Consider the following 18,719-nt stretch of genomic DNA (forward strand, 5'->3'; position numbering starts at 1 on the left):
CAGGGAAGTGATAAGATAGCAATAATGACTGGGACAAATGCTTTGAATAAGATTCAGAAGGGCAGATATAAAAGTTGTGATGGTGGAGGATCAGAACTATGCAATATGAACGCTACAGTCTGCAGAGTAAGCTAAAAAACATGGATAAAACAAAACCACTCTGTAGAAGGGTAAATACATTGTTCTGCAGGCTATTGCAATGCCTAGGGGTTAAGTTTGGGAAGTATTAAAACGTGGGCAACAGTTTTAGTAATTCTAGCTGATAAATTGCTGTTTATCTGTTAATACAGACTTTCAGGTAAAGAATGAAGCCAGTAAGGAAGAAAGGCAAGGATCTCCTTGGACAATTCCTGTATTTCTACCATGCTAATGTGTTCAGTCCATTAGAAACACATATCCAAATGATTGTGAAAATTAACTGGATAAGAATCAAAGTTACCCTGTGCAAATCACCCTATACCATATGAGGATAACAGAAACTTACAATTCTTCATTACTGTTGAATAGAAAGAGCAGATTGGTTTTTTCCAGGTAATCACTACTGCCTCAGTGGAGGTAAAAGGAAGAAGGCTCATAAGCACAAGGTTATAAATGGAAAACACTGAATTATAGAATAATTTAGGTTGCATTTAAGATCATTAAATACAGCACTGCCAAGTCCCACAAAGCCATGTCTGGAAGCAAAACTTGAAGTGTGATGTGCTGAAGTCAGAAAGACAACCTCCATTCCAGATCTGTGGAAAACTGCCAACTTCCATGTCAGTTCTGGTAACAGATATTTTTAATAACTATTTAGTCAGTGATCATGACACATAGCCTGTAGAGCAGCAAATGCTGGGTTTGGATTAACAGACTGGAATCCAAGTTTTTCTAAAGAGAAAAGAAATGCAGCAGCTCTCACTGGCTTTGTTTCTTCCATAGAGCTTTGACAGAGTGCTGTGTTGGAGAGTAAGGGCTAGGACAGATGGGGAACATGAAGCTGGGAAAAGAGCTTGTTTCTAGTGAAATGGCAAGAGACAGTGTTGAACAAGGAATTATTAGTCTGGATGGAAGTTACAAGCAGAGTTACTCAGTTACTACTCTTAGGGCAGATTTCATTAATTTTTTTTTCTTATCTCACCTGGCAGCAAGTGAGCAATGCTTTGGCTAATGGGAGAAGCAGAGGTGCATTCGATAGTTATGAAGAAAGGGAGTATTAGCACCCAACATTTGAGGACTAATAGTGTACAAAATGCATCATTCCCTTAGAGATCACAGACAGAAACTTCATTTCATTATCAGGAATCACATTAGTTCACCACAGAATAAACAGAAGACACTGAGATAATCCAACTTTGCAAAAGGTAAAGGCTTCCTTTGAGGAGCAGGAAAATATGAGAGATGTGATTGTCTCCTCTTTGTTGTGTGAAAACATAAGAAGAGTCTGCCTCAGGAGAAAAAAGGAGAGGGAGAGGGGGTACAATTGCTGACAGACAACCAGAGCAATCCAGGTTTTAGAGCAGTCCAGTGTTAACATTAATGGGAGCAAACAAACCACAGCAAAAGATTCAACACACCTTTATGGCAGAACCTGCTAATTTCATCTTTTCAGGCAAGTGCTCACCCATGAGGGCAGCAGAATCACAGGACAGGGCAAACAGAAAGGTGAAAGCAGATCTGGAGGTAAAGATGAGGAGAAAAAAATCCAAAAAGACTGGATTTTAAAACTTTGCATTTTGTTCTCTTTTAATAGAAAGCAACTCTTCTGTGTATCAGACAGAAAACAAGGACTACATTTTCAGGTCTAGCAATATTATTAAAGACTGAGAGAGAAGAATCTAGCTTTTTTCCCTCCTAAAACCACACTGACTATATTCCAGTTAATAGCATTTTTTAAAAGGAAAAAGCAAAAAAAAATTTTTTCAAAGAAGAAGCTATTTTCAGTTCCTGGAACAAAAATATTAGATTGATGTTCCTCCCATTTTGTGCCCAAGAAATGGCATTAACACAATGAAAAAGTTAAACAAATAAAAAAGACAGAAAATTCAAAGTTGCGGCTCCCTGTGGCAGTAGTAAGAAGAAAGAGTAGGGAACACATACCCTTACATTTTATCTATTTATCAAAACTCATGGCATTGTTGGGTTTTGATGGCTGTGGGACTGATGAAGCAGGTATCCAGATAATTCTGCTATGTGAAGTAAGGAACAGCTCAGGCAGTTACTTGGCTCTGCTCTCAGGTCAATACTAATGCCAAGCCTTATGTGCAAGGACAGCAGGAACCCAGACACAACTCACAGCAACTCTTCACTAAGCCAGGTGAACATTTTATGGCCATTACTGGAACAGAATGAACTGAAAACCTGGCTAAATACATCCCAAGAAGTCATTAAAATCAAGCAGAAATGAAAGGAAAAAGTATAGTACCAGAACTTTGCCTGCCATCAGGCAAAAAGTTCAAGACTGACTGAACTGAAAATGGGCAAAAGCTTTTCTCACTTCATGATCTCCATGATCTTCTCACTTTCTGATCTTCGTATTGTGTGGAAATGAGTTTTTGAACAGGGAGAGAACTTTAAACACTGGACTAAGTTGTCAGGAGAAACAGAGGATATCCCATCACTGGAAGTGTCCAAGGCCAGGCTGGATGGAGCTTTGAGCAACCTGGTCTAATGGAGGGTGTCCTTGCCCTGACAGGGGGTTGGGACAAGATAATCTTTAAGGTCCTTTCTTCAAGCCTTAAGGTCAAGGCCTCCTATGATTTTATGAAACTATTCACAAAGAGATGAAAAACAGCTATGGGAGCATAAAAGTTACAGCAGTGTGGGCAAACCAGAAACTCCTCAAACTCCAAACACCTAATGCCCACGACACTGCATAGCTGCTTTTTAATGTCTCAGTTTAGCCTAATAATTACATAAGTCATCCAAATGTCCCAGTTGTTAGCTACTCTGGGATGCAGCACGTTGCAGCAGCTTTATAGTAGTGCTCAGAGACTTCAGCTAAGGGCTACACTAGGTAACAGAGCTGCAATAAATACATATAAAGCAGTGAAAGAATGGCCCATTTCATTTTCCTATGGCACATCAAGGCATAAAGATGCAAGTTCCTCAAAACCTATGTCTGGAATGGAATCCACATCTCTTATGAGTCTCTGTCCAATCTCCTACTCAAAACACATCCTGTGTTCAGAAATGAAGGCAGATGCCAAGCACTCTGAAGTGCTTATCGCTTCATCTTCTCTCCAGAGAAACTTCTGGTTCTCTACAAAAACATGCAGACAACCAGGTATGATTTAAGAGTCAGTATAGGGTCTCCACTCCAGGAGATGGGGTCTGACCACAGGAGTATTTTGGCTTATATTCTTAAATCTGCCCAGCAAAGAAGAAGTGACTTAGATACCTAAAACATCAGCTGGCTCACTGACAGGCAGTGATGCTCAGGAACAATAATCTTGCCCTGCAAGTTCTAATCCTCTTTTGAAGATTGACATTGTTAATGAGATTTATTTTATGAGCAGATAGAGACCAAAACATCAGCTTCTCTCTTTAGAAGATGATAAGGGATTTTCTTGGAGATTTTTTACACAATATCTATTAAGGAGATTTGAGACTTCCATTCTCTCAGGAAATGAGGCAATGGTAGCAAAGTCTTTCTATACAGGTGCTGGCAATTCAAATCAATTGTGCTGTTGCAACATGTCACAAACACTAATTCATTTAATCTCATAGCAGTCATATTTATAGATGTGGGAAGGTTTACTTGGTTTTAGATTCAGAAACATATTAAATTATTTTCAATTCAGGTCAATCTGTGCATGCTTGCCCATACTGTGAAAAGCAAAGTAGGGGCTACAGTGCAGAAATTAATAAGATAAATATTATTGGCTATGCTCAACTAGATCAAAAAGGTCCTTTTCTAGTATTTCTATAATTTTTAAAAAGAATACAAACTAGTGATAGTTTGCTATTGACAGTCTCACAAAAAGAAGATTATTGGTTGACTTTATTGGTTGATGTCCACTTGAGTTTGACTCGATTCAAGTTCAAGTCAGTAATGCCCTCATAGCCTTATTTTGTGCAGCCTGACCCATGTCACAGTTGGTATGATCTCATCTTACTGCTGCAATGATGACTGATCATTACAGTGGACCAGTTTTTCTCATCTTCAGAAAGAGAGGCTGAAAAGCAATGATAGGAACTGCTCTAATCTTCATGTTCATTCATCTGGTTGAGCAGGCAGACAAAATCACCTCTGTAATCTGTCAGAGAAAAGATCTCTGTGGTTTTAATCTATGCCTTTAAGTATTTCTACAAAATGCATATCTATATTAATAAAATTTTTCAACATGATTTTGAAAACAACTGAAGACAATTTCTTGGAAAGAATTAGAAAGAGCTTGATGCAGACACTTTTGTAGATGGTGGCTATTCCCTCCTGTGCACATAAAAGTTCGGGAAGAGGAGAAAGAAACAGGAAATTTTGTCACTGAGTGTCAACTGTCTCATCTATAAAGGCTCTACTTTGGTGTCTCAGAGACATCAAGTTATGAAAGGTACCTAAACCTGCGTTAGTTTGCTTGGCCTTACCCTCTTCTGGCTGCACCTCACAATCAGGAAGGTCTCAATGCTGTGCTCTTTCAGGTAAGCGTTGCGCTCCCCTCCGAAGCCCAGCTCCACCTCGTAGTCTCCATTGAGATAGTTCAGGGTTGCCTTTGTTATGTGGATGCGCCTTCAATGAGACAAAAGACAAGGAAGTTTTGTAGACTCTGTAAAGTGATCACCTAAAAAGCCAGGTCCTGTCAGGGATGGGTTCCATGAACTGGAACAAACAAGCAATGAACCCCAATTGATTTAGCCATGCCACTACTCCTACACATTCAGTGTGGGAGTTTAATGGATAAACACAACAGCTTGGATGAAGCAACTTACCCAGCTTTGCCCCCTGCTTCCATGTGGTTGGCTAAGGTGACATCGTTGGACCACACATCAAACTGCCACTTCCTGAGGCCCAGGACCCCGCAGTGAACTCTGCCACTGTGGATCCCGACCCTCATGTTGACATTCACACCCGTCACCTCACGGACCAGCCTGAGAAGAGACAGGGGGGAGAAGGGCCTTTACTAACAGCTGAATGGCTGCAGTCAGCAGCACAAACTTGCACCCAGAACACAAAAATCCATCATGATCCATAAATTATTCACAGATACACATGGCACAGCTCATCCACATCAACAGGACAGCAGAACAAAACCGGACGAGCTGTACTGCTCTTGGATGGCCAGGCTGGCCAAGAAGAGCCCTAATTAGAACGTGGAGCTCTTGGAGTAAATCCATGGACACTGAACTCAGGACCAAGTTGAGAACTCATAAAAAAATTATCTCTGGGGCAGTAAAAGGATTAAAGCACTGGTCTCTGATTTCCATACCAAAGCTGGACATAACCTGCCAGCACTCGGCCTCATTAAGAGTAATAGCATGTTGCAAAGAGAAAAAGGAAATGATTTCAGAGATCTTAATTTGTCTGTATGGCACCAAGCATCAACTCTTCCACAGATGAAATATGATATGTGTGTGAAATACCCCACTGAAGCTGGAAAGCTTGAACAGGCCTTACAGCAGCAAAATCAGAGAACCACATCTATTGCAGTCACTCCAAACAGGCAGCTACAAATACTCAAGTTCTGAATATAATGAGGTTTGGATGCTCTGCTTACTCCCAAAAAGACTGCTGGAATACTTTGTGAGTTTTCTCCTTCAGGGCAAAAGTTAACTTCAAGAGCTGTTCACATGAGAAATATATTTAGGACGGTGGGTAGGGAAAAGCCTTGATGAGGCCTTCAGAACAACTCTGCTTCTCATTATTGCCAATCACATCACTCCCAGAACATCCATGCTTCACAGGCCAATTCACCTCCATCACATACCACTGTCCCTTCCTTTGAGTAGTAAGTTTCTTGCACAAGGAAGTACTTTATACCTATCAGATTTCAGTCTCTTCAGTTTTCAGGTTCATCCAGTCCTTTCTAGATAACATCATCTGGATAGGTAAGTCCTCCCAACTCCTTAATATCAACACAGTCCTAATATTTATGCTTTAGTTATGAATGGAATTTCATTAATAAAGATAGACCAGTTCTGGACTCCAATTCCCTCCTAACAGTGCAATATGTCCCTTAAAACAGTGTCCAAGATGACTTCTTGTTGAAACAGCTCCTATCCTCTTTGAGTTCCTTTCTCTTTATGATCCCTATCTTATGTTTCACTATCTTCTCACTGAAGTGACATTATTTTTATTAACAAGCAGCAGAGATTGTCTAGCAGGTAAAGGAAGCTGATATGGGCAAGGTGTTACAGGCTTATGAACTGAAGAAGCTCCAACCACAATACTTGAGAAAGAAACAGGAGCTGGAGTAATACAAATGTAGCTGCACCCATAAACCTGATAGAAACAACACAACTGCAGTTCCTCCCTCCACTGGGTGCTACAAGCCCTCCTGCACCCCTGCCAAGCCATGTTACTGACACAATACCAGGGAACTTCTCTCAGTAGAGTCATTGATGATCAGGTGACTTTGTCCAGACTTTGCAGCAAACAAATAAGTTTGGTTATTCATTGGATAAATGAAATATCCTTTGTTAACTTCATTTTTTTCAGCTCATTTATACCAGTGGTACAGTGAATACAATTTTCATGAAGTCTTTCCTATTTGGGGTAACACTCCCTGCTGTTATTAGACACAGATGAAATCAGCCTACAGGCAGGGCCCAGTGCTGGTGAAGTCTGCAATCAAATGTTCAGTAGTTATTTGTTACCTGCAATCAAATGTTCAGTAGCTATTGGTTACCTTAATTGTGAAACCTCTTATCTTGATCCTTAGAGGAGGAGGGGGGAAGAGAGAGAGCAGGGGTAGTGAGAACAGAATCACCTTCCCGACTTATTAAGAGATAAGATTGTTAAATGCATTCATTATACAGCGAGTGGGAAACAAGTTTTAAAGGCTGCTGAAGAGCTATTTGTAAACAAACACTGAGTGCACCTCAGCTCTGTGTTTATTCCAGTAAGGTGGGTTGCAGCTAATCAATGAAGTCTGGACTTCCTAGTGGTATTTAGCCTTGTGGGGAATTATACAGCAACATGTGAAAGCCTCTGGATTTCATCAGGCCAACAACTGGGCAATGAACACAATATTCTGTGGGGCTGGTGGCCAAGGATTGCTGCTTCTTGTGTTTGACAGGACCCTTTGTCACCTGCTACTTAACTGTATCTCACATGGAAGAAAGAGCATTCTTTCAAGGGCTGCTAGGAACTAGTTACTTGCAATTCCTCTTATTTTGCACATTGCATACAAACCTAAAAAGGAGATTGGTGCAAGACAATGGAGTTTAAAAACAGGAAAGAAAAGGCAGAAAGTCCTGACAGTGTACACTGTATACAAAGCAAGGGAATGCTGTTGCATGCTGTGCTTTGAATGGGGTCTCCTGGGTGAAAACACTGCTTTTTACCCTGTGTATTTGTGTTATGAAAATGAGGTTGAAAACTCTGGGGGTGTATTGATGTCCTTGCAGAAATTCAGATGGTAAAGGATGTACTGTACCAAGCTCAGGAGGGAGGTATCTCTAGATTTTATCAAGCTGAAGTGGAAACTCCATCAATTTACTGCATAGAATAAATGGAGAACACTGAAAGATCTTCTATTTCTCTGTTGGTACCAATAATACTTCAGAATATACTTTCAGAAAATAAAAAACAAAAGAGAAGGGAAAGAGCAGGAGAGTCTGTGCAGCAGAGATGGTGTAGATATCAAGGTCAGCTCAGCTACCATCCAAAACTGACTGAACATTGCACCTGAACTTGCATACACTCAAGATGACCAAATAAATCTTCCTTCCCTGAATTCTTAAAGAATTGGCCTGTGAAAGCACATGTACAATGCAAACAATATTCAACACTGTAATCCTCCAAGCAATAAAACTAGACATGGATCTCCTCTTTGTTACTCTTGAAAGATAGGAATGATCTGGACTAACACAGCTGCTAGTCTGACCTCAGGAGCAGGCAAAGCCCCACCACATGTTTTAAAAGAAAAAAATACAGATGGGGAAGTAAATAGAAATAAAGCAAAAAGACCAATCTGTGTCAGTAATTAATTTAACTAAAGTAAGAAAGGCTTGAATCTGACCCTGTTTGCATAGAGGGACACATAGAGAAGGATTTGTTGAACTAGACAAGACAGACCTTAGCAAAGCAATTTTCAGGTGAGTAAAAAACTGGTTTAAAGACATAAATGAATAGTGACTGAAATTTAATGAAGCTATTATTAACCCTCTGAATTCACAATTCTGCAATCCACTGGAATCCTCCTTTGGGAATGAGACTTCCAGTAATTACAGTAACCTTTGCCTTTTCCATCAAGAGGCTGAGCTCTGATATCCACATGACTGTATTGACACGAGTGGCTGTTTTGCTGCTGTCAAACCTTAACAGCATTTTGGTTTTTTGTTCCAGCTGTTTTCCCTTTTTGCTGGCCAGAGTTCCCTGGTAAGGTTACCTTGCTCCTAATATTAAGAACTAACAGGAAAGAGAATCTACTTGCATTTGTTTTGAGCTTCTCTCTGGGGAATATGGTACTTACGAGATGGCCTCTATCATATCCATTCCCATTTCAACACAGCAGTGTGCATGGTCAGCTCTTGCTTCTGGCAACCCAGACACACAGTAATAGCAATCACCCAGGATCTTGATCCGTAAACAGTGGTTCTCCTTAAAAAAATAAGAATAATAAAGGAGAAAGAAGTATTCAGCTTATATTCATGCTTGCAATAGCTTGCCTTTTAGGGCAGTGAATATTTAAGAAATCCAGTGAACCAGCACAGTATGTCATTCTTGCAACAGGAGAATGAAAACAAGAGGAAACAAAATTATAATAGAAAACTTACAGCTGCAAGTTTATCGAATCTGGCAAAGAGCTCGTTCAGTGTCATGACCAGCTCCTGAGCAGTGCACTGGGAGGCCAGGCTGGTGAAACCCTCTATGTCTGCAAAGAGGATGCTGGGGAAAAGAGAGGGAGAAAACAAAAAAAAAAGTGTTACAACATTTGTTGCTGATATTTGTGTAAGTGTAAATTGCACATAGAAGTCTGGGATGGGAAGGCATGTGGGGTGTCCCAGCCCCACAGCAACAAGGAGATAAGCAACTCGAATGTACCTTAGGATGCAGCCCCTACCCCACCTGTATCTCCCAGGAGCTCCTCCCAGTAAGGCTGCAAGCCCAAATGTGGGAACCCAGATCATCCCTCTGGCCAAAAGATCCCGAGATCCAAAATGACCAATGTGCTGCCAAATGACAATTGCAGACCTTGCCGCTGAGGCAAACTGGCAAGGATCTGCAATTAGGATATCTCTGCAATTAGGATATCTCTGCATAAGGATATCACATCACAGGTCCACCCAAGAGGGACTGGGAAAGCCCTGTGAAAGCAGCCTGGACTGTTTTGAAAGCACAATTATTTGAATCACAAGTATTATTAATGACTCTTTGATTTCAGTGAATCAATATTAATGTTGTGCTGCAAGGACAACAGTGGGTTGTGGGTTTTTAAAAAACTGCACAAAGATTTTGTCTCATTGATAATTACAACATGGAAAATACTGACTTGCAATCAAACCCAGCCATTATGGCAAATTTAAAACTATTCAGTAAAACAAGCAGCAGACTTTATCTTTACAGATCCAAGATAAAATGTAGACATGCACACACAGTTATATAAATAGAAAATTCATGAGTTCTACTTGTATATTGGAATATTTATCCAGTGGTTGATTTGTTCTTTGAAGTTGATTATTGCCATCAAGATGTACTTGGAAAAGAAATTAAAAGTATAAATAACAACCACTTTGGAATTGTGTCTTCTTTGTAAAATAAAACTCCAACATGTTTTAGGCAAATTGCAGAGGTATGTTTTCAGTTGGAATTCCCTGCAATGCCTTCAATCAGAAAGCAAAACCAACAAAAATATTTTCACAAGCATTTTTTGCAAAAATTCCGAAACACATTTCAATTCTGGCATGCTTTTCATATTTTCCTTCTACATTTCAACTCCAATAAATCAGCAACCAAACATATTGCATTAAATACTTCTTTGTTAGTCACACTGATGCTAAAATGTACAAGAGAAAAACAAGATGAATGCAGGGATGTCTGAATCAAAATACACTTTGCCATTTTTAAACACTTGAGAAAACACACAAAAATAAATCAAGATTCCACATATTTACAAATAAAAGTAAACCTCCTGAAGAAACACACTTGAAATCAAATGAAAGCTTAGACAAGTCCGTACTGCTCATAAGCAATTGAAGTACGTGCTAATATGTAATGTACAAATGGGAAATGTCTCCAGTTCTATGGCAGTAACCAAATATGTCTTATTGAAAGCACGTTCCTCTTCCAACATAGGGCAAATTGCAAATTAATAATTTTTGAACATGTTCACACTCTGCTTGTGTGCATGTTGCAATAGCCTTGTGTTAGAACAGGAGAAATCAAGATCAGCTGCTGCCCTGACATTCAGATATCAGCGGTGTATCTGAAAATACTACACAGGGATGCCCTGAGCCTTCTCCCCATGCCTAATAAATGTGGATAAATGACTGAGGTTGCTCTCTTCATTCCCCATTTATCATTCCAGATAAATGGATCAGACATTTCTAGAAGTGGAATGGTAGCAATATTTCAACCACACAAATGAAGCAATCAGCAGAGCCCTATGGAGCTGTTCTGCACACAGATTTGTGTTAGCTAACCAAGCACCTGGGTGCATTACAGCCAGCCAGCTGTGTGACCTGCTCTGCCACCCAACAGCCACACTGCTGAGCTATCAGCAGACACTCTCTGGGACACATGGGCTGCAGGGAATGGAAAACCTCACCAGGGTATGGAAAGGACTGCATGTGAGATGGCAGAGGACAGAGCAGGTAGCTGGGAACTGAAGATGGAGAGGACAGACACACATTTGTGCCAAACAACTGGAGAAAGAACAGGACACAAGAGTCAAAGAAAACAGTCCTTGACAACTGGAACCCAGCCTGAAGCCTCTGTCCTCTGCTCTCAGCAAGGTACTCTGAAAGCCACTAAATCCCATTTTACTCCTCTGCCCAATCTGCCCCCTCCACACACTCCTGCTAGCACTGCAGCTCCAGCAGCAGAGACTCCTGGCAGGTTTGTCAGTCCCAGCCCCTCCTGCAAGGGAGGAATGGGGACTGAGGAAGTTCTGCTCCTGCTGTTATTAACCCTTGTAACCCTTACATTCTGCCTGCTCCCTGTAAAATAGCCAACAACCCAGAAGTGACAAGGAAAAGAGTTGTCTCTTACAGCAGCCATCATGCAACAGCCCATGATCCTCATCCTGTGTTTAGTCAGAGCTGTTATTTGAAAAGAAGCTTGTTATATCTATGTGCTTATACACACAACACACATAGTGAGATGTCTGAAGCACCTCCAGACCCTGCCAGTGCATCTTACCCAGACTAGCAGCCTTAGAGGTTAAACACACAGATTCCCACTACTCTCAACTCCTTACTCCACACTTCAGCCATGTCAATGACTACCCTCAGCAGTGAAAAGGTTTTATTACAGGACCATGGTGTTGGTGATTGTGATGAAGGGCCCAACTCATGCCAACTATTTGTCAGTCTTCAGAGGTCATGGCATTTCCTTGCTGGTGGGAGGACAATGCCAGTAACAGCCTCCCTTGTGCCAAATGGTGCAGCAAATGACAATGGGTTAAAAAAAGGTCAAAGGAAATAAATATTACAGCTATAAAATATCGTGAGATGAGTAAGGCAGTGGTTTAGCTGTACTATTAGCTGGAGCAGATTAGAAGGGATTGACCACACAATCTGCAGCCTGGACATCAGCAACTATTATCAGCCCTGAGACCCAGTCCCTTCATCTGGGAGGCTACTGCTTTGTGGAAAAACCAGTCAGCATGTAATTAAAATGTTGTAATGGTTTCAGAGTTCTTGATATATTTTCCACTCCATCACTGTCTTCAGATTTACCATCTGATTGGGTTTTGTCCAGCAGCAACCAGGGTATGACCTCAAAAAATACAGAAAATGGTTTATTTCTGGGAAAGACAGGGAAGAAAAGAGGAGTTATCATTAATTTTATATGTCTTTCTAAATTCTTTCTGTTTTATTTTGGTTGAAAAGTACCACAAATTGTGTTTTAGGGTAGAGGTGAATACTTTCCTAAGCTCCTATTTCAGTTCCTATTTCCAGCAAGGACTGGCTCAAGATTTCATAGCTGTACAAGGCAAGCTCAGTTTTGTGGCTGTTGCTCTGCATGGCTCATGATGCTGACAGGAAAAAAGGATGAAAAAGAGCTTGATGGCAGATCCTGCCATCCTCCCCTCTGCTTAAGGACAAGCCTGACACCTGCCTGGTCGCACCCAAACCCCAGGCAAGGGAAGAGGAAAGGGAGATACAGGGACTGGAACACCCCATAGCTGCTGGCTCCCATGCATTCCACCATGTCTGAAGGGCAGCACAGGGCAGGCTGGGCTCACAGCTCCAGCTGCTGCTGCCATGGCAATGCCAGCTCTGCCTGAGCTTGGCTCTTTCCAAAACCACCAGGACACAGTGAACTGCAAGGATGTCTGGGTGCTCTGTGCACAGTGCCTCAACACAACTGCAAAGGCAGACTGAGCTGAAATGGAGGGAACACAGCCAGGATGCAGAGACAAGAGGAGAAAATTCCCATCCTGCTGAGTTCAGCTTTCCCATTTTTTGGTCTGTAATGCATTCACACAACAGTTAAGATACCTGTGGACAAGCAGCTCTGGAACCAGCAGGAGCCTCAGTGCAACATCCCAGAGACCAACTCAGGTCTACCCCCCTACTGCATTAAGTCCTACCACTGCAGGTCCTCTAAAACTATCTCCTGTAAGGTGATCCTTGCACTACTGATGCAGAAGCACCACAGGATCTTTGGGATGGCAAAAGATGGCAGAGAACTTTTTTTGCAAGTGTGCAGGAAGGGGAGAGGTATGGCAGAAAGCAAAGAACATAAGGAATAAGAAGAGCTGAAGACAAGGTGGGAAGCAGGAAACCATGAGATGTTTAAAAACCACACACATCTACAGGGAATGATTTTGCAATGCAGACTTAAATGTCTGAAGCTAATACAATTATTAAAGGAGGGACATGACACAAGTTTCCTTGCAAATGCAGGATTATTCAAAATGCGAAATTAAATCATGAGTGCCTCTAATGTAAAAACAAAAAAACCCAGCCGTGTTCTATTTCAAGCCATGTGCGTGCCACACACGCCAGCCACAACATAAATCAAGCAAGGCAAGAAACACAAACCCTATCACCATCACAACGGTGATGCCAGTCAGGAATATAAACACCATGTGTTGCTGGAAACCAAACGCCACAGGCACTGCATGGGAAACAGAACAAAACCCCACACTCTGAGAGCTTTAATGCCTTATAATAACTGCAAAGTGCTTTTGACTGGATCTGAACCATGGTATTTTACCACAATGAACACTAGCTACAAGAGAAGAAAGAGTTCATGTGCCATGATGAAATAATCATTGTTCACTAGAAGCAAGCATTCACAAGCAAAGGTGTAACAAGAATGCCACTGACTTAGGACAGTCTGCCCTTGCCAGTGAGCTCACTAAGCTAATGGGGGAGGACAGGGTCTCAGGGTGCTACAACACCATCCACTGCAATTGGTGTTGCATGCCATTGAGTCATACTGTGAACAAGGAAGAACAAAGAAAAAGGATGGACTGGTATGAAGCTAATAAAACTCTCACTTGAAAGGCTGGGTGAAGCTCTTTACACCAAAGCAGGCTTTCAGAGAACCACAGTAATGGTGAAGTTGGAAGGGACCTCTGGAGGTCACCTCATTTAACCCTCTGCTCAAGCAGGGCCACCTAGAAATGGTTACCAAGACCATGTTCAGATGTCTTGTGAGTATATCCAGGGTGGGATTATCTCTTAAGCATTTTGGTAAACAATTTAATTTTTACACTTGGACATCTGTTTAAAAGCCAGTTCCTCTCTTGCACTGTAAGCCCAGAATTATTTTCCACCTCCAGTGGCACAAACAAAGTATTAAGTTCATTTAGAAGTTCCTGGAATACACAAGACATCAAGATAAATCCCATCTCTCCTTCTTAGCTGCTTGGGGATAGGATGGCACAGAGATCCTCTGTGTCTTCTACTCACCCTGTGCACAAGATAGGATTCCAGCTTCCAGAAACACTGAGAACATCTCATCATGCTCTTTCCTACTGAATTTGACAGCAGCAACAACAAAAGGACAAACCAAAACAAGCTGAGGACAAGTTCCCAGCAGTGCCACAGTGGCCATGGTCAGGCGGCAGCATGTCTGGGAAAAGCAGCACCAATGTGAGCAAGGGCAGCAGAGCCCACCTAGGGAGGGTGAAGGGGCCCACACACATCATTGTGCTGAGTGACAGCCCAGGGACCAGCCCAGCAAGCTGCTTCTAGACCATCTCAGGTCTCAACAGCACATCAGCCTTGCTCTCTTGGGATGTTTGTGTGACAGGCTAAAGACACAGCCTTAGCAATGCAAAAAATGTTCTCCAGAACAGCAGGACATCAGACAGACCAGAGGTTAAAATTTTTCCTTTTCCTACAGTCATGGGAAAAAAAGCAAACACAACAGCAAAAAGATAGATGCTCTATCCTCAACTTATATGGTCATTTTGGAGAAGATCCATTTAGTACTGGAAATCACCTATTGTTTAAAATGAGCCCAAGCACTGCTGTGACACAGGAGCTGGCACAGCTCCCCCCTGGAAAGGAGGACTCAGTCTTGCATCATGTTCCACCTTGAGATCATTCATGCTGGCTCCCACTTGCTCAAGAGGGTGAGAAGGGGCACATGTACACAAATGTTGTGATAAGCAAACGAGTACTGGTGAGAGAGAGGAAAACACAAAGTAGGCGGGTATACACAAAAAAACCCTACAAAACCAAACCCCTGAAAAACCGTGAGCCTTTTCACCTTTTTCTTTACGACAAAAGGCAGAAAACCTCAAAGTTTCCAAAAACGTAAAACAGGCTTACATGCCATATATGAAAACTTCACTCTGCAAGGCAATACTAAGTGAATCTGGTGGCAGCAAAAACCAGCAAAGAAGCAGGAGACAAGATGGCTCTGGGAGACACTGGTGGCAACGTGCAGACTGCCATCCACAGCCACTGCACGATGACAGCCAGGCTCTTTGCAAAGACACAAACTGCAGAGCCCTGCTTTGGCTTGATTTTCCTGTGCTTGCTCTCAGGTGAGTGTTACTGGAGGTCAGAACTGCCTGAGGGGCTCATCTGGGAGATGCACATCTCCAGCACAAACATGCCACATTTGTGGCTGCAGCTCTGTCTGCATTAGCAGGGCTGGGAATGCCCTATGGAAAGGCTCTGGCCCTGCTGATGCTCAGGGGCTGCTGAGAAAAATGGCACCAGACTGTCCATCATGGTCATCTCACCTCAGTGGTCTGTCCCTCACTGACAGCACAGGAAATGAGAAGAAATTTAGATCCTGAAATCACTAACCAGAAGGGGGAAAATGCACCAGCCATGCAAAGAAAAGTTTTTCCATGACCTCCCTAGGTTTGCAGTTTACAAGCATGAGTAGCATTCCCAGTTACTGGAATTTAGCTATAGCTAGGCAACATCAGTACTCCCTTTTTTATTTTAAACATGAAAAACTTGATATCCTCTCCTTCTAAACATTTTGAGTTACAAGATTTTCCTATTTCAGCAGACTATATTTAACCAGATTGATTTTTCACTGGAAACAGGAGTAATAAATAGTCTTTTGGGAAGAAAAGCTACTTGAGGAAGGCAAAACAAATAAAAATAGATATGCAGCAGCTACCAGCCAAACTATAGGTGTGACACACTATAGACGGCTTTGAGATGACTGAAAGAAATTTTAATCCTCCGTCATTGCCAGCTAAATTAGATACTTCTGTCTGTCAAACCTAAAAAGGAGATCCAACCATTCTAAATAAGACTTTGTGTTATAAAGAAGGAGGAAATTTAGACCTTTTTTATTTAAGAAGGGACTGATGGGAATGCCATTTTTTTCCAATTTCTCTGGTCAGGGAAAAAAAATCATGTAAATGCAAAAGATGCCAACTCCATTCCACCTCCAAGGCAGCTTAAGAGGGCAAAGCTGAAGGACAGGGCCTTTTGCAGGAAGGACCCATGCACAGTGCTGACCCCAACCATGTGCCTTTGCTGTGGCTCTGAGCAAGCCCAAACCCACCCAGCTCTGCCTGAGCAGTCCAAAAGAGCTGGCAGGTCTGTCCAAACTGGAGCTGAATCCAGTCCACACCAAAATAAATCTCAGATGTTCCACAAGACAGGAAATCCAGAACTGCAGGTAAAAGAGAAAGGAAAAGCCATATTCTGGTTTTCAAACTTCAGGTGTGCTTTTTCCTTTGAGCATTCCTGCAGCCTGTTTTCTGAGCTTGGAGCAATCTCTGATATGAAAATCCTGCTATAAACCAATAAGTAGGACAGCAGAGCTAAGAGAATTCTGAAAAAAGGGACCAGCACAGTTGTAATTCTGTTCAGGGCAGGAAGGCACTATTCCTTCCTGCCTTCTCTTTGAGACAATACCTTTCAAAATTGACTGAAGCTACAGAAGTAGCATGGTAAGAAAGAGAAACAACTGAAAATTTAAGGATTAAAGCAAAAGCAAACCTGTTGCAAAGGGACCGTGTGCCAGCAATCCTTGGTTGTCAGAGAAGGCAAGAGAGAAATCTATTTTGTCACAGTTAACAGTTTCACAAGTGCATCCTGGCTCAGGCACATGGCACAGAGATGAAATTGCTTCTAATCAGGTTTGTGATGCTTTCTGTTATGTATTGCTCAGGTCTTTGTATTTGATGGAGAAAGAATGAGCTCTTCATAGCTGTGAAAACTGCCTTCAGTCTGTTCTTCTCTGGTATCATGGATATTCAGGCTAACAATGATGCTTTTGTAGTCCCTAACCAAAAAGCTGCAGTGATTCTGCATGCAGCCAGCACTTCAGTCTAACCGTACTTCTTCAATTTTTCCCAACATTCTGTCTTTTGGGATTTATTTACTTTGTCATTTCAGCAAGTCAGGGTTTTCCCTCTGGAAAGTCACTACAGAATGAAAACATAACATTAGTATATAAATGTCATCATTTAAAACATTAAGGAGCCATTGTGCATTTCCCAAAGTGGGTAGGTAGCAAAATGCACAGACTCCCAATGGATCAGCTGAGAAGGAACAAGTGCTGTGATGTTCTGTGTACATGATTTCCATGGGCAGCTTATTAGATCAATAACACAAAGTGGCCATTTGGTGGGAAAACAGTGCTGAGGAGCACAAACATGAGTCTTCCTGCCCTTTTTGGAACAGTCAGCATGAGTGGACTCACTGTCCCCCCCTTCTATACTTTAAAATGTAGTTGAGCAGTTGTGTTTTTAAAATTACACTGATGAAACTGTAAAGAGAAATGGGCCCAAAGCATTCAGAGAAATGGGCCCAAAGCATTCAGAGACACTTAACTGTGCATACTTTATAATGGTCACTTTTCTGAGAAACACTAATGAACATCAGTGGAGAGGAATTGTAAAATGAAGACATAATTCTTCATCAGGTACTTTGAAAGTTAAAATGGCTGCCCAAAGAAAATGGCACAGCTCATTAACTGAGGGATCAATGTTATTTGATTAATAAACAAATCTGATAATAAATTTAATAATAAACCACATTCACGTTTTCAGTGACAAGGGAGATTGGCTGCAATGTCAGAATCAAATGAAAAGGAAAAAATCCTGCAGGAAATTGAACTTGTTATCTGGTTGTTGTACACTGCATTAATTTTCCTTACTTGATAAGAACCAGTAATGAATAGATACCCTCAACTCGCAACTAAAGTCTCCCAACTTTACAAGAGCTATAATTTAACATTAAGGGTTTTTTCCCCTTTTTAAGATGTCACCTACCATCACATCTGAATTGCCCAGTGACACTTAGGTTGATATCTATTTTTGGTTCCCTTTGGTGACACAGAAAACTCCAGCTTCCATGGAGAAACAAGGTAAATATAATTAAATTCTGGACAATTGCTATCAGCAGTAGAACCACTCCTCCTCAGAAGGCAGTTCAGGTGAATATAAGGATTTCTATGCAAAGATGGTCCTTGAACAGGGAATATAAAATTCCATGCACCTCTTCAGCCCCTAACATATCTCATATTCCAAATACTTGGCATATTTCCATGATTTCATAGAGAGTAAGCAGTGACACTGATCAACTGTTGAAATGCCATTGGTGCTAGAGAAGCACCAACACACTATTTTCTAGAGACAGCAGTATGGTCTACAAATAAAATACAGAAAGATGCTCAAGGTGACATGGGAAAACCCTGGCAAAGCATGAATGTGAATCCTGGCCTCCCAAGCCCAGGAAACATCCACACAAACCCCACTCCTGACATGCTGGAGCAGGAACCATGGTGAAGGCAGGTCTGCTCACTGCAAATGTCTCTCCAACTTTCCCCTAAATCTGCCGTGATTTTTGCACTCAGTGGTTTCTTCTCATAATGAAGCAGACATATAATTTTAACTTGATTTCAAGAGAATTACTGTAATTGCCACCAACAGAATAATAGATCTGCATATAAAGAAATGGCTTTTCTCTTGCCTTTT

At 41.6% G+C, this 18,719-nt stretch overlaps 1 protein-coding gene across 1 annotated transcript in view; it reads right to left on the reverse strand.

The window, feature by feature from the left end:
* Nucleotides 1-18,719, reverse strand: part of ADCY5 (adenylate cyclase 5) — a 201,968-nt gene that overhangs the window by 46,937 nt on the left and 136,312 nt on the right. The window contains exons 4-7 of the mRNA XM_058028086.1: nt 8,917-9,028; nt 8,613-8,740; nt 4,909-5,067; nt 4,567-4,708 (exon numbers count right to left, since the gene is read on the reverse strand). Coding sequence (XP_057884069.1) covers nt 4,567-4,708; nt 4,909-5,067; nt 8,613-8,740; nt 8,917-9,028 — 541 coding nt within the window. The remainder of the gene's footprint in view (nt 1-4,566; nt 4,709-4,908; nt 5,068-8,612; nt 8,741-8,916; nt 9,029-18,719) is intronic.

Source organism: Melospiza georgiana, chromosome 7, assembly GCF_028018845.1.
Source record: "Melospiza georgiana isolate bMelGeo1 chromosome 7, bMelGeo1.pri, whole genome shotgun sequence".
NCBI classification, from domain to species: Eukaryota; Metazoa; Chordata; class Aves; order Passeriformes; family Passerellidae; genus Melospiza; species Melospiza georgiana.